General features: G+C 38.6%; 1 protein-coding gene across 12 annotated transcripts in view; it reads right to left on the reverse strand.

Moving 5' to 3' along the window:
- fmnl2a (formin-like 2a) overlaps positions 1 to 15,368 on the reverse strand; it is a 56,245-nt gene that overhangs the window by 25,960 nt on the left and 14,917 nt on the right. For all 12 annotated transcript variants that reach the window (XM_015041156.1, XM_015041150.1, XM_015041154.1 and 9 more), the window contains exons 2-4: positions 11,241 to 11,324; positions 7,459 to 7,539; positions 2,328 to 2,404 (exon numbers count right to left, since the gene is read on the reverse strand). In XM_015041156.1, the coding sequence (XP_014896642.1) occupies positions 2,328 to 2,404; positions 7,459 to 7,539; positions 11,241 to 11,324 (242 nt within the window). The remainder of the gene's footprint in view (positions 1 to 2,327; positions 2,405 to 7,458; positions 7,540 to 11,240; positions 11,325 to 15,368) is intronic.

Consider the following 15,368-nt stretch of genomic DNA (forward strand, 5'->3'; position numbering starts at 1 on the left):
AGAGCCGCTGCTGTCAGACACATGAGATAATCTCAGAGTGTGGGTGAAACTGACAAATTGAAGAATATATATGTGTGTGGGAGGGAGGAAGAGAGAAAAACAGAGGGTTTAGATGACAGTTTAGAATGAAGAGTGTTTTTGCTGTTTCAATAGTCTTTGGCCACCAAATGCTCTCTTGGCTGCATCCTTCAAGATCTGCTGCTACCACCTACTTAAAATGCTCATCTGGTCTTTACTAGGGTATACATTTACTTAAACCTAATTACAAGTCTCCAAAAACAATGGACATATTCCAAACTTGAAATATTTATTAAGCAAACATGAAGCCAAAATGGAAAAGTCATCAGTAAACCCAGTGATTCACCAGCAGCAGGATTCAATGACATCTACAGCTAAGAGTAACTAAAATCCAACAAACCCACCTAGTTCCAACATCAACACAAAAGAAGGATATCTGCTCACATTACAGCTTCTCCAATGCTTTCTAAAGGCACTTTCTCAGCATTTCAATCAGGTTGACTGATTAAAGAGCCATTGTAACATGTTGCCCAGGACATTTTGTTGAAGATTTGCTGCTGTGTTTGAGATCAACAAATAGCCTCTAATTTGATACTTAAGCACTCTGGAATCCAGAAAAGATCAAGGTTGACTCTGTGGGTACGAGTTGCACAGCTCACCTGGCTGTGAAGCGAATGTAAATTATGAATCCTCCACCACTGAGCTCAGTACGTTTTTGGTCACTGCTGTGCATTATGACCAAACATCTCTTCTTTCAATGAGAAAAAACATTGGCTTGTTCAACGTAATTGCTGATGTCTTTCTGCCCTGACATTGTGTTGACCAGCAGACTCCAGAACAAGAAGCTGCAAAAAAAAAAAAAAAATCCAGCTTTCATAGAAGTGGTCACACTTATAATCCTAATAATCAGTTAATCATAGGCTTTTTGATCCAATGAAAGCAGCAAGGGTTTATTTTGGTTTTCCACACTGAGATTTTTATAATTTTTGAATTAATTTTTACTTAATGAGTACTGACAGCATGGCATCTGTGTGAGTTTTTATGATTCAGGTTAGATTTAAAACTTAGAAGTGCCTCTTATGTGTAAAATCTTAAAATTAGAAGAGTGTGTCATTTCTTTTTCTAGAAATGTAATCTTCAGAGTCAATCATGTTTCTTCCGGAGAAAAATGACTAACACATTGTGAAAGATATGATTGTAGTGAGAATTTTTATTTATTTATTTTTTTTTATCCGAGATAAGATTTGACACCTTTGTTATAAGCTGTATTTAAAGGTTTACTTTCTGTTCTGGTAGTGTTTGTCTTGGTAATGCTCATAGCTGTGGTTGCTAGGGACATGCATTCCCCGTTTTCACACAGGTTACAGGATTCCTGCAATTTTTAATGTAAAAAAAAATTCAGACTTTTTCAAGCTGAACTTTTCAGAGTCAATAGTCCATTTCAAAGTATAAAATGAGGCCTGAAAAAGAGAAAAAACAAATGAAAAGAAAAAAGAGGAAACAAAGGATACAAGGAAGGAAAAAAATCTGAAATGTACACATGTACATATTTTTCAACATTCATGTTTTCTTTTTTCATACTCATCTATACCTGGAGAAACTTTGCATCAAGTTCCAGACGCTTTTGTTTAGGCCAAACACTATTAAAAAACACAGACGTAGACATCCCTTGTGTCTGTAAAGCAGAATTTCTTTACAACTATAATTGGAATTTGGATCTAACATATCCCAGCATGCATTAGGCCTCATTAGTAACGCACCCATCACAGCCCATGGAGACGCAGATGTGTGATCTAAAGCATGAAAAAACACTGACTCTCTGTGAGATATTGATCTGTGCTCCAGCCTGACTGTACAGCTCTAAATCTGCACAGGTTTAGACTTGTTATCTCAGAATACCTAACATAGCACATGAATGCACCAGTGTTTCATCTATTGTGAAATCATCATCGTCTGTGTAGCAATATCCACATTAATATCTCATCATCGGAATCATGGACTGAAATGCTACAGTGGCGCGGCCAAACTCCAGCGAAGAAAAAATGTGTTTTCCTTCCAGAGGCTGCTCATGTGTCAGCTGCTCCGAAACAATCCTCCGATTCATCTTTTCCTCGCCGCCACATGGCTTTCGGTGTAATATTAGGTCACAGCACAGATAGGAATGATACAAGGGAGGGGGAGGCTGGGTTTAGCATCGACGTCTGCATCTCCTGGTGTCTGGAATGCCAGACTTTTCCCCCTTAAATCGAACATAATCAGACACAAGACGCGTTTATACTACACAAGCTTCAGCACAGTCTGTGACTCACCCTATATGATTGGTCCGCAACGAAATTTCCAGTTCTCTCAGGACTTGGGTGGACTCTTGTACCCTCCGTCTGAATTTCTGGGGAAGGAAAATAAAATTGGGGGGGGAGGTTAGATTTCATCATACCCTAATAAATCAACATGTGGTAGGAACATAGATCAGGGACATTTTTTGGCTGAGGGGAGCATTTTTTTCCAAAAAGAAAGGTCAGACAAACACAAATGCAGATATTCTGAAGTGAGAGTGAGGAGGGAGTTCAGCACGTACTGATTATAAAATCCGAGGATAAAAAATAGGGGCCGAGTCGTTCCTCAACAGAAAAGTAGCTATTAACAAGGCTATTAAAGATGAAGAGCTGACTCACTGGAAAAAAGCTACAGTTTTCTTGTTTTCCTTCTTTTTACCTCAATTGTATAGCTCATACAGTCAAACTCTCAACTAAAGTCAACCCTGTAAAAAAAAAAAAAAAAAAAAAGCTTTTCTGACACCATGATAAACATTTCTAACGTGACATATATCGTGTACAATTTAAAATACTAAATTTGTCAAAGCACCTTTACATTCAGTTTCAATCAGATTTTCAAATTTATTGATATGTATTGATATTGATGCTCTCATGGGACAAACAGTGGAGAAAATATTTCCAAGAAAAATCATGCTTTGGGATCAAATAAAGTTGATCCCAAAGCACGATGCTGCCATCACCATGTTTCACTGTGGTCATTTCTTTCGTAATAATCAAGTGTCAAAAGGCACCTTGCTCCTGTAAGTCTATTAAATAGTGCTAGTTCAACTACAATAAGCCCAATCTTGTAATTTAAGGGCAGTGGATTCTGTCTTTAAATAGCTTCAACACCCAGAAGCTACGTAAACAAACAGAGATTCTCGTGTTTGTTACTCAGGCTGCAGCTGCTATGAAAACCTGAAGACCACGCAAAGGTGAGACTCAGCTCCTGATCAAGACAAACAAAAACAAAAGTGAATATGAGCGGAGGATTACTATGTCCTTTTACTCCCCAATTCTGGCTCAATAGTTATCTGCAAAACTGTAGACAAGAGGCCGTTTAGTCTGTTACACAACCACAAGAACAAAACAAGCTGAGCGAATGACCCGTGGCGATCAAATGGGCTGTAACGTAATGAGGAGGGGAAAATCCCCACATGAGACAGAGTGAAACCTCTTCATAATGCAGAAGAAAAGCTAAATGAACTTTGATCAACTAAAACATCGTGAGCTGTTATTTTTACAGCTCACGATGTAGCCATGATTTTATAAGTTTATCACTTGCATTTTAGATGATCCGACAGGAGGAACAGGAAAACTGTAAAATACTATGGATTAGAGTTATACATTTAGTTCAGGATGGGGTAAAATAAGCTGTAAAAGCACAAAATATTAGGTATTTTTTTAATCTAGTTTCCCGTACAAATATCTTTGTACACTTGAAGACAAAACTAACTTACAAATAACTTTCAGCAAGATACGCGAGCTTGGTTTAAATTCCTTAACGTTGTTGAAAAATGGCAGATTATTTCATTTATAGCATGGGAAAAGTGTCTTATTATAAGTGAAATAATATTCCAGTGGACAAGTACTTTTTCAACAATATAAAGGATTTTTTTTTTATTAAAACAAGCTCCCACATGTTGCTGAAAAGTTACTTTTAAATTACTTTTGTCTTATTTCAAGTGTACTAAAATATTTGCACTGCAAAAAATAGACAAGAGGTGATTTGGATCAACTGAGGAGTAATGAATCCATCAGTTGATGGATGAATTTCTTCTCCTCTTGCTTTGAACTAGAAAATACTCCTACCAAATTCCAAAATTTCCTCGATTTTTCCAGAATAAACAGGAGCCCTGGGTAACAGCTGTCTTAAAATCATCAGTGGTCCAATCCTCCACTCCTGCCTTGTATAAATTTCAGATTAGACCGGAGACTTGGATAAGAAAAGAACACTTGTGTGATCAACACATTGTAAAACACTCTGTAAAACATGGAGAAGGTTGAAGCGGTGCTATAAAAGTGTGGACAGAAAAGAAGAGACGAGACAAACCCTCCCAGTCTCTTTCCATGAAGCGTTTATATCTGGGAGGAAGCAGAGCTCAGGCTTGTGTCAGCCTATTATTAACATCCACAGAGAAGAGAGCTGTTCCCACAGCTGATTCTCTCCAGTGGACGTCTCTGGTCCAGGGCGGTGTACGTTTGAGGAGATGAGAAACAGAGAATCTTTTTTTTTTTTTTATTATTGGGGAGGAGTACTTAAAAAAAATAGGATATGGAAAGCAGAGGACATATTTCGGGGTACTGCGCAGGCTCTCTCAGCTCCCCACCAAACCCCCACAACTTTAAGTGCTACCAGCTGCATCACAGAGAGAGCAGGAAGAGACAGTGGGAGAGAGAGGCTGAGAGGAAAGGAGGGGGGAGAGATGCAGAGGAGACAGCAGGGAGAATGTAAAGGAGGGAAAAGTGAAAAACTGAGGTTTCGGGAGGTGTTAGCACAGGAGGGGTCGTTCTGGAAGCAAATCAACGACTGATCCATTCTCGGGGACTAGCTAGACTGAGGCTCTTCCTCTTTGGCTGCCGATTGGCTGGGAGCTGCTTGGAGGAATGCACGAGAGCCTGCCTATGGAAAGCAGAGGCAATGACCTCCAGCTCTCTCACAGTGGCACAAAGTGGCAATTGTTTGAGTTGGAAGAAAAGGGGGATGGAGCAGGAATGTAGAAAGAAGCCCATAACTCTCTCTTCCTCCGTGCCCTCTTGTGCTTAGTTTTTTGTCTCTGCTGTCGTCCGTCCATCTCTTTGCCCCTTCCCTCAATAAGCGCTCTTTAATTCAGCACCTCTCCTTCCCTCCTTCCCCATTGCTGCGCTCGCTTCAGTCTTTCATCTTGTTGCTGTGTGTCTGTCCACTTCAAGCTTTTAATCGAGGCAAAGAAAAGGCGCCAGTCTCATGTCAGGCTAATTTTACACGACAAACGTGAGGCCACTGGAGTTAAAAACAAGGCGGAAGAGAATTGAAGTGACATCTTCTTCGGAAATCTTTTATTAAAGCTGATTAACTCTAAATGGGGGGGGGGGACATGGGGGACAGTAGATCAGCTCATATGATTGATCTTCAATGGCAATGCCGAATATTTATTTATTTTTTTTTTATTTCCTTTATTTAACCAGGTTTACACTTAGAAAGGTTTCAACATGGTCACTTCCTCTGACAAGGAAACATTTGACATGCTGGAAAAATATTTGAAGGATAAACGGATTATGTACCTATTCCAACTCTTGCTCAGTTTACAGTTAAACCTACTCAAAATACTGGAATAAGAATAGAAATGTTCTACTGAAAAGTACAGTATGACCATTTACCGTACTGCATCTGCACTCAAAACATTTTTGGGGCTCCTTTTGCATAAATTACTGGATCAGCGCATCATGTTATGGAGGAGGCTTTGAGGAAGCCCAGGCTGACTTAATAGTGACCTTCAGCTTGCCTGTCTTTTGTCAGATTTTAGGACCTTGATTTCCAAACAGATTTAAAAATTACTTCTGATAAGAAGACTGATCATCTAAAGAGTGGGCCGGGTATACTGAGCAACAGCTAAAACGTATATTTCCTAAGCCCAAAAACATTAAAAAAGAAACAATATAGATATCAGGGAGACGGAACGGGGTAGGGCAAAGTCCCTCCATTTCATTCGTTTGAGCTTTCAACTTCTGTCGGACAAAAAACAGGCTGGATTCAGAAATATAGTGATTTGAAACTCTTATGACTTACCGTTGTTTTTGTAATGCTAACCAAACATATTATCATTAGATGCCAAAGGCAATTTAACACATCAACATTATGTAATCCTTCAATCTCTGTTCTAAAATTACAGTAAACATTGTTTCGACATTGTTTAACATTAAATTCACTGGTGCTGTTTGCTTTCCTTTCAAGAAATCAAATTAAATTAAAATTGGTTTTGACACGCCAACAATTCACAAAATAGGAGCTCGGAAATTTGCCCCACACTCCGTTCAGTGCATCTTCAGTCTAAATCTTCTCACACTAAACCTGTTGTTGCAGATGATACGATGATTTAACCTAGACATTGATAGGTCTACTATGCCTGAAACTCCCTGCTGTCACTTCTTTTCTTTATCAGATTCTCTAAATACATGACTCCTCAGGCAGTCGATTTGCCAACCGCAGCACTGTAGGCCTGAACTCATCTGCATTTAAAAAAAATTACAAGGCTTAGATTAACATGCTTACTGAAAAGGAAACTTACATTTTCTTGCTCATATGTTATCAATTATTTGTTGTCGTAATGTTTTTTTCCCGTTTGTAATTTTTTGTGAAGAGTCCAAAATGTCCCACGTCAGAGAAGCTTTCAAAACAGCCTCATAAAAACTCAGCCGTTTCTCTGTTTTTACAACCATAATCACAGTTTTAGCTTGCTTTAGTTTGGTCATGCCACCCTAGTCCTGTCATTGTGGTTAAAACTTTTAGCCACAGCAGCTTCAGACTGAATTATTCAGTGATTTGTTCTCGTTTTGGCAGAGTTTGTTGCTTAATTTGATTATCACAGAGGCAGGTCTCCTGGCGTTTCTCGCCACAGCTTGCACATCCAAAGACAAAAAGACTTCATTTTGGCAAACAAGAGAAGTTTGGCTGATACTTGTCCACATGAAGCTCCTCCCTAGCCTCCAACTTTCTCCCTCTCATGCAGCCAAGCAACACATCCAAACGCGGCTGCTAAGGCGACATAAAGGCATTTTTATCATATAGATAAGAAACTCCTGATTATTTCTTTCAGGAGCCTGCAAAGCTGCAAGGAATTGTCAATGCAGGAATATGTCTGCCTTTCCCCTGCTCATTCTTTACCACAGAGCAGCACTATTAAACACTGGCCAGAGGTTTCTCAAACCAGGGCGTTCCCGATAAACAACTGTCTGCTTTCTCACTAATCTGCAGTGTTTTGCAACTTGAGTTCCCGAGCTGTCTCCCAGGGAACTCTTCAGTGCAATCTTTCCTCAGCTGTGGGGATATCCTGAACAAAAGTAAGAAGGTCAGGAGACTTGGGGGTGGGAGGGGGCTGAAAGCTGCCAGGCCACCAGAACAGGAAAGCATGTTAGACTGAACACTCACCTTTCGTGTCACTGCAGGGTCTAGATAGCTCCTTAGCTTCTGGAGATAAGTGTGCGGCGGGTTCTTCACTTGGAATCGTTCCTGTCAAAGGGAGAAAAGAACATGAGATTAGAGAGAATGAAGGGAAAAAGATGAGGCAGAAATAATGAAAAAAAAGACTCCAGAAACACACATCTAGATTTTTTGTGAGGTCAATTATTTAGATGGTCACACACATCTATATCACAATGTAAACAAAAATACACGCACATCCTTATTTATTCTCAGCACAAAGGAAACTTCAACTCGCAGTGAGCAGCCATGCACAGATGGGAACTTTAGATTATCTTCCACTTCAAGAAGGAAAATAAAACAGTTCCTCCATTCATAAGCGGCTGCAGACATGACAAACCCTCATATGACTCGTTTCATATTACATAGAATAAAATCCGTCACAGAAAGATGCTGTTTTCTGTCAAGGTTTTTACCCAGTTTTAACACTTCTTTACATTTTTTTGGTAAATGAATGGTTTAGGAAACATGATTAGAATCAACTTTTATTTGTTTCTCAGTGGGAAAATCACAATATAAAGGAACACAGAGATGTACACAACTGATGTGGATTTCTACTAATGACACCAAAAAGAGTTATTTATAACAGGTAATGTGTTACATGCCTTTAACCTATTAACTTAACCTTAAAAATACTTAACTATCCCTTTAAGGGGAGGAGGTTTTTTTAATACCTCATGGATTCAACAAAAACAATTACAAAAACAAATCCCAGGAGATCACGAGGCTTTGCTGTGAAAAACTATTTCACTGTAGATGTACAATAACCCAAGTTGAACCAACCACCAGGTTTTAAGCCCGCACCATTGTGCTCTAAATATAAAAACAGGAGATTAGTCTAGGATTTGGATCAGTGTGTTGAGCGGGAAATTGTATTTGTTTCAGACTGAGAACAGCACCACAACAGTTTATCAGTGGTGAAACTTCAATAAGTATGGCTAAATTGTTTTTAAAAAATTTATAAAATAAAATAAAAAAGAAGAAGAAGAAGAAGAAAGACGTATTCCTCGAGGTAGACTGAGCAATTAGTTCTGGTTAGTGTTTGCAAACACAATTTTGGCCCCTCTGCTTGAGCTGTACAAGCCAGAGAACAGCGAGGCAGCAGCGCAGTCACAGAGACAGACTGCGGCTTATTCCAAAACAAAGACAATTAAATCCTGATTACATATTGTTCTGAGCTTGTTACGTTATGAGACACAGCTGTACAAACAGACGGCGATAAATGAAGAGGGAATAAGATGGATTGTGTCTGCAATATTCTATATGTTTCTATTTTATTTTTTTCCCTCATGTTGGAGAAAAATCCAGAGTTAGTCATTTTATTTCTTCTTTTATACTTTGAAGTACATCTCAGATGAAGATGCCAAAGAGTGTTTCGATTACATGTGCCCTTTAAGAAACTAAGTACGTTAGGAAATCACACATGTGCTAATCAGCTCAAGGATGACTGCGCATCCAGTCCACACACTCACCAACCCAAAGCAATGGTTGGTTGGGTGAGCAAATACATTACATTTGGAGGAAATAATTTGGCATTGCTGTGGTGATGTCAAATTATACTCAAATGTTAATGTTTCCACCATTTGTTTTTTTTTTTTGTTTTGTTTTGTTTGTTTTTTTTTTTACTGGTTTTGTGGTGAATCTTTTAGCAATTAAAACGTCAGAAATTATTTCTAAAAAGTTGTGTCTAATACCCTAAATAGAAAAACAGTGTGGCCAAAACATTTGCCAATCCAATGTAGAAGCACAGGCAACTCTCCACACATGAGCCATTCACCATTGTCGAGGCACACCAAGTTTTTAAGACGGGTACAGATTCAAAACCACAACATTCATTCTGGTCCTGCGGTATAAAGTATTTTAATGAGTAACCAGAGAAAGTCAGTTTTTCCTGGTTGTATGGAGCAATGAGTAATACAGCAATGTCTCCCTCCTCCTGTTACTAGGACTTGCATGGGCAACTGGCTAAAAGAAGAACCCCCATATTTTTTTCTCTTTCAACTTAAAAGCTTTGAAATTTGGGAAAATACCTGAATGCAAATTTTAACTGCACCAAACAGAACAGATCTATAAGAAAAGTATTTCAGTTATTTAAGGAAAATAACAACCAACTGAAAAAGTCCAACTCCAAGTATTTACTCAGAGTGTACTCAAAACGTACCACCAATTTAGAAAATCTTGTATCCTTGATTTGACTCACGGATGTCCAAAAAAAAAAAAAAAGCGACTATGCAAACATGACAGAGTTTGTAATAGAACATCTCCCATGACTACCTGCTGTACACAGATAGTAAGATGAGATCAGCATCACTACATTTATTAGAGCCAGAAAAACAGGAAATACAAGATGAGAGCAAAGACAAGACGAGAGCAAAGACAGGAAAGAGCGTCTCTCTCAGAGGACAGCAACAGAGAGACGAGTCTGGTACCCAGCAACTCTGCGAAAATACAAAGTGGATTACAGTCCAAATGTAAAATAAAATGTGAGTAACGCAAACCAGCCTTCAACCCACATGGTTCCTAGAAGCCTATATGAGTAAGGTTGTCGGGGCAACAGGTTGAAAATAAAAACAGCGTTTTTTGATTTTTTTCAAAGAATCTGTAGAGTCTGCTCAAGTAAAAGAAGTGAAGCAGTTGTTTACACATTGTAGTTAAAACCTTTGGATGTTTTCAAGAACATGGTGTGACTGCAGACAGATGAAACTGTCTGGAAAATGCCTTGTTAGCAGGAAAAAGGTCACAGTAACAGGATCTGGCTGTTGTCTGCTCTGTGATTTTTGTTTTTTCAAACAGTTTTTATAAAGAAAAAAACTCCTCATACTTGCAACAACGACTTAAAACTTCAGCCTAAAGGGAGATTGGTGGACAGAAAGGGTCTACCTTTTGTCACGGTTGCATGGTTACTCTAAAGGATTCACTGTAACTATGGACACAGAATACATCTTGCTCCAAGAGCTGTGTAAGCTGTTACAGATATAGGTTGGTAGTGAAAGCGAGGGGGGCAAAGCATCAAGTAGCCGACCTACAAAAATCAGCTTAGCAACAAGCGACGGCCTTCTAACTTAAAAGGATAAATTTCAACAAGCCATTATCCATCCTTGCGAGGTAATTATTTAGAAACTCCTTCGCTGGCAATCTGAAAAGGCCCATAACCAGCTTCACTTTCAGCTTGAAAGGTTTCTGAAAAGTTTGCCACCCATGCTGGGGGAATCTTTGCTGGTCAGCGGCCCGATTCTCTTCAGGGTCACCAGCTCTCGACATGGTTGTGATCTAGTCTATCCCTTTCTTGGCTGCTCGAGGAGGCAGAAAAAATCTGGCGCAGTGAGCTGCCGTCAGACCGCAGCTCACTGCTCAACATGTGCACTCTGTTATTTTCTACATGCAGCACTGACTCCAATAACAGGCTGGGAGTTTTTAACTGGCTAACTGAGCTCTGCACCCTGCTGGGCCACTTAACCCACTTGACCAAGAAAGTTAAGGCAATCTGTGCACATTAGGAGGGGCTTGTAGGGTGAAGGCAGGACAGCAGAGCATGGAACCATCATCCTGACGCACATCAGGACAATATTCAATCTTTTCATAACTTTCGAGAGGTATGAGCAATGCAAGGTAGTGTATGCATCATTAGATTTGAAACAGAATGTTCAAGCTGTCAATATGCCTTGCTACGAATGTGTCACTTGGTTTGAATACAGAAGCCGCATTGTATCACACTGAGAAGAGACATTCACCTGATCGCAGATTAGTTCCCATTTCTTCTCATTATCGTATTGTCGCAGCAGTCGAGCCTTGTCTGGAGGAAGATTCATTGAGTTCTGGAAGGGAGAAAAAGATCACAGTTAATTACCTCAATCTATTATTAATTATAGAGGCTGAATGAAAAGCGTGTTACCCTAGCTCAAAGACAGACTTGTGTTAACATGTTTATATCAAATGCATCTCCAGCATCCACAAGCTGCAACTCAAGAATGCAATGTGGGTTTTACGAAGTGCATTAAAAAACAAAAAATTGCAAAAGGAACTGTGTTGAATTGTGATAGTGGAGTTTAGAAAAGTACAACTAAAACAGCTAAACACAAGTAAAAACACTGGATATGAAACCAGGAATCAAGCACCATCTACAAACTGCAATGACCAGACGCTATGCTTGAGAATAACACCAAAATCAGCTCAAATCAACAGTTAAATTGGAAAAAAAAGCCTTTTTAATTTCTATTTTGGAATACGTTTGTTGTCATGTTACTTTGTTGATTGTTCTGAAGCCCTCGGTCCTCTGCCTATTTGGCTTGTTTTGAGTAGAATTAGACTGCAGCACAAAGTTTAATTTTCTGCTGTTTACGGGACATCACATCTGTGATTGCTACAATTTAAGGATAGTTTATTGGTCTCAAAGTTGGTATATATGAGAATTAGTCCAACCCAAACAATAACAGATTGTTTTTCCTAAAACAGTCAAATGGAGCAAAGCTGTACATGTACTGCCTGAACTGATGGAACCAAAATGATGTACACCTTAACTTTTATTACAACACCTGGCAGGCTACTCGGGTCATGGTACTGAGCTGTCCATGGAAGAACTGCTGTGCAGAGCAGAGCGAGATAATGTTTTGCCCCTCAAATTCTAGACCAGTTCCTTTAGGCGGGTAAATGAGGTAAATGCAATGTAGTATGTTCTGATATAGACGCAGTTCAAATATTATTAATCTATTCTTAAATATTTTTTGTAGTTAGCAACACTTGCCACACACTTCTAAATAAAAACTGTTCCCCTTTCTATACTGAACTGAAACATTAGACCTTCCTCTTCTTAAAATGGTAGTATTTAAAAATATATTTTCCTGTCCTTTAAAGAAGCTATATGACTTGAGTTAAAGACCAAAGAGAAAAATGTCAAGCAAAAGAAAAGAACATCTCTTGCTAATGAGATGGATGTAATAGTGATTAGGGGAGTAGATCTCCCCTTAGTATTCTGCTATTACCTGAGAGAAAGAGCATCGTATTTTACACTAATCACTATGATGATTATGAACACTAAGTCTTAATCTTTGAATGCATTTCATACAGAAGTTATGTTGTCAGTGTTACTAAAGAGAACTTTTTTTAAACAAATCCAATGCAACAAGTACTTGCTGAACAGCTACTAAAAATAACTGTTGCGTAACGTCTTAACGTTATTAAGATCTGCTTCCAGCAAGAACACCTCTGCAGCTTCACAGACTCATGCTTCCTCAAACACAACCCTCATGTGGATCAGAAAAGCTTAAAGAAATTTAACTCCTGCTTGAACCACCTCCAGCACAAACTGTATTTTTAAGAAACTTTTCCATCGCTAAGAGAAAAAGCGAATAAATCCTGCTTAGTTTATTTCTTGTTCTGGATCATTTTACAGAGAAAACGGATTAGGAATACCCTCAGATCAGACCCGTTTAACACAGGGAACACAAAGATGAAGTTGGACCCTAAAGGAAAAGTCTGAGCCCCAATTTGCTTTACAGATTTGTGAAGCTGTAATGTTTTATTTCTCTGCCTTGTATTTATGAAGTGGCAGTGTAATTGATCTTTACCAGCCATTTTCTTTTTGAAAAGGTGCATTTGAAAAGGAAATCAAATGCATAGAGCTACTAAGGAGGAATAAGGATTAGTCTGTTGTTGCATCTTAGCAACAGCAGAGGGGAAAATAAAAAAGACTAAACACTATTCCACATTATGTTCATGACATAAAAATGAAGTGCTTTGGAGAGTTATGAGGTAATCAGTTATTCCATTAGGTCCATTATGCTTTCCACTATCTTTTTGGTTGTATGTTAATAGATTCAAACCCCTTGCTTTAACATGAACAACTCTACACCCATAAAATGAACTCGTACAACTGGATGGAGTTGTATGAGTTCTTGCATCTTGAAACCATGGCAGAAAGTAACATGCAATAAATAACTAATGATACACACAGAAATGTCATATTGGATGGCATATAGGTCTATACTTTGTCTGGTAGTGTTTTCATAACTAGATCTAACTACCAGATCTTTTAGTCTCTTTAAAATCAGGTCACATCAGAAAAAACAGCAATGACTTGTGGTATTCCTCAGGGTTATGGCCTGGGGCCTTTTCCTTCCTGCTTTGTCTTGTTCCACTGGAACGAATTATCGAATGCTCTAATGTTGTCTGTTATTCCATCATCTCTATGCTGATGACATCCACTTCCACTTTACTTCATAAACTACCAGGTAGAAATCTACAAGTGGTTTAAATGATCATTTTCTTTAGCTAAAAACAAACAGGGACTTTGATCAACGCCCTTGCCAATGTGATTGATGTGATTATTCAACAGCTCAATATTACAATATAACAAGATTTCTGATGATCAAAACTCCTTGATCCTCAGAAAACAAGTTTTTGATGAATTAATATAACTTGAGTCAATTAGAAATTGAAACATTGTTAAAGAAATCTTTCTAAACTCAGAGTGCAGGTGCCCAAGGCTTCACTCAGTATAATAAATCATGTTTTTGCTTCAACCCGGCTGTACCACTGTACCATTTTAGAACTATTTCTGAAGGTTCAAAGTGCAGCTGCCAGAATTACAACTTGTAAATAAGCAGGTCAACATCACTCCAGTTTTGGCATTCTTGCACTGGTTCTCCATTAATTGTAGGACCAAAATTAAGGGCCTTAAATGGACAAGTCCCACAATAACCTTTTCTTCTTCTATGGTTTTTAGGCCATTAGGGCAAAGTTTGCTGATGGCCCCTGGGTATTGACCTTTCAAGTCAGCATTGAGAGTTTGCGGTGCACACATTTCAATGTTTGTGTTAAATAAACATTACTGACTCTTAAAAATGCAGATGGTGACAGTTTTATACAGCTAAGCATTCAGTTACATCAATAGCTAAAGTTTGCCTCCATTACATTTTGTTTATATTGCTAATTTATTAGTAAATATATCACTTTCTGTTATTTGGGTCACTTTAATTTGCAGTTTCCTTCATTGTTTTCCCTATCTTTTTATTTGGGTGCCCTCCACGTGAAGTGTTGGCCCTGGCTTCTGGGTGATTTGTCAATACACTTTGAGTGAGTTGAGCTGTGGGCTTCGTGCTTGGTGAGACTCCAACTAAAGCAAAGAACCATTTGTACCAGCTTTCATTTCAGCTCAGTGCTAACGAGCAGTGACAGCCACTCAGCTTACTCAGGTTGGGTTACCCCCATGTCTACAACCACACCACCCATGTCTCTGTTATTAATAAGGGGAGGGAGTAGAGCGGCGGAGGGCTCTTAAGGAGTAGCTTTTTATGAACACCTGATGGCAGACCACCCAGAAAAATACAGGTGGCATCACCTAAATTTGACCGATTAGCACATCGATCAAATTTACCGTTAAATTACTGTTAATCACACTTTAAGTACACTAATTAAAGCATGACTGTTCAATGAGTTAATTCTAACATATTTCCCAACTGCAATTTAAAACTTTGGTAGTGCTACATAAAAAATGTTGATAGATATTCACAAAGTGTGATTTACAATTTTTTTTACACAGTGTAAAAAAAAAAGTGTAAAAGTGTTTAAATAGAAATTATTTTATTGCACTAATTTAATCTAACTGAAAAACTTGGAAATCGTCTAGACCTGCAAAAAAAAAAAATGTTGTATCCTGAAAGGTGTGCAGTTAGTGAATGCAAACCCCTGCTATTCATGGAAGGCATGCATGTTGATATTTATAAGACACAAAATGGTTTCAAGAAAACAGTTGCATGCTTAAATTTACCCAGTTTCCAAATTAAGGAAAACAATGCTGGGCCCCAAGTTTATCACATTAACACACAGAGAAGGCAATAGTACGTGGGGTAAGAAGGAAACAA

This window comes from Poecilia latipinna, unplaced genomic scaffold (assembly GCF_001443285.1).
Source record: "Poecilia latipinna isolate Pla-1442-1.1 unplaced genomic scaffold, P_latipinna-1.0 Scaffold540, whole genome shotgun sequence".
Lineage (NCBI taxonomy): Eukaryota > Metazoa > Chordata > Actinopteri > Cyprinodontiformes > Poeciliidae > Poecilia > Poecilia latipinna.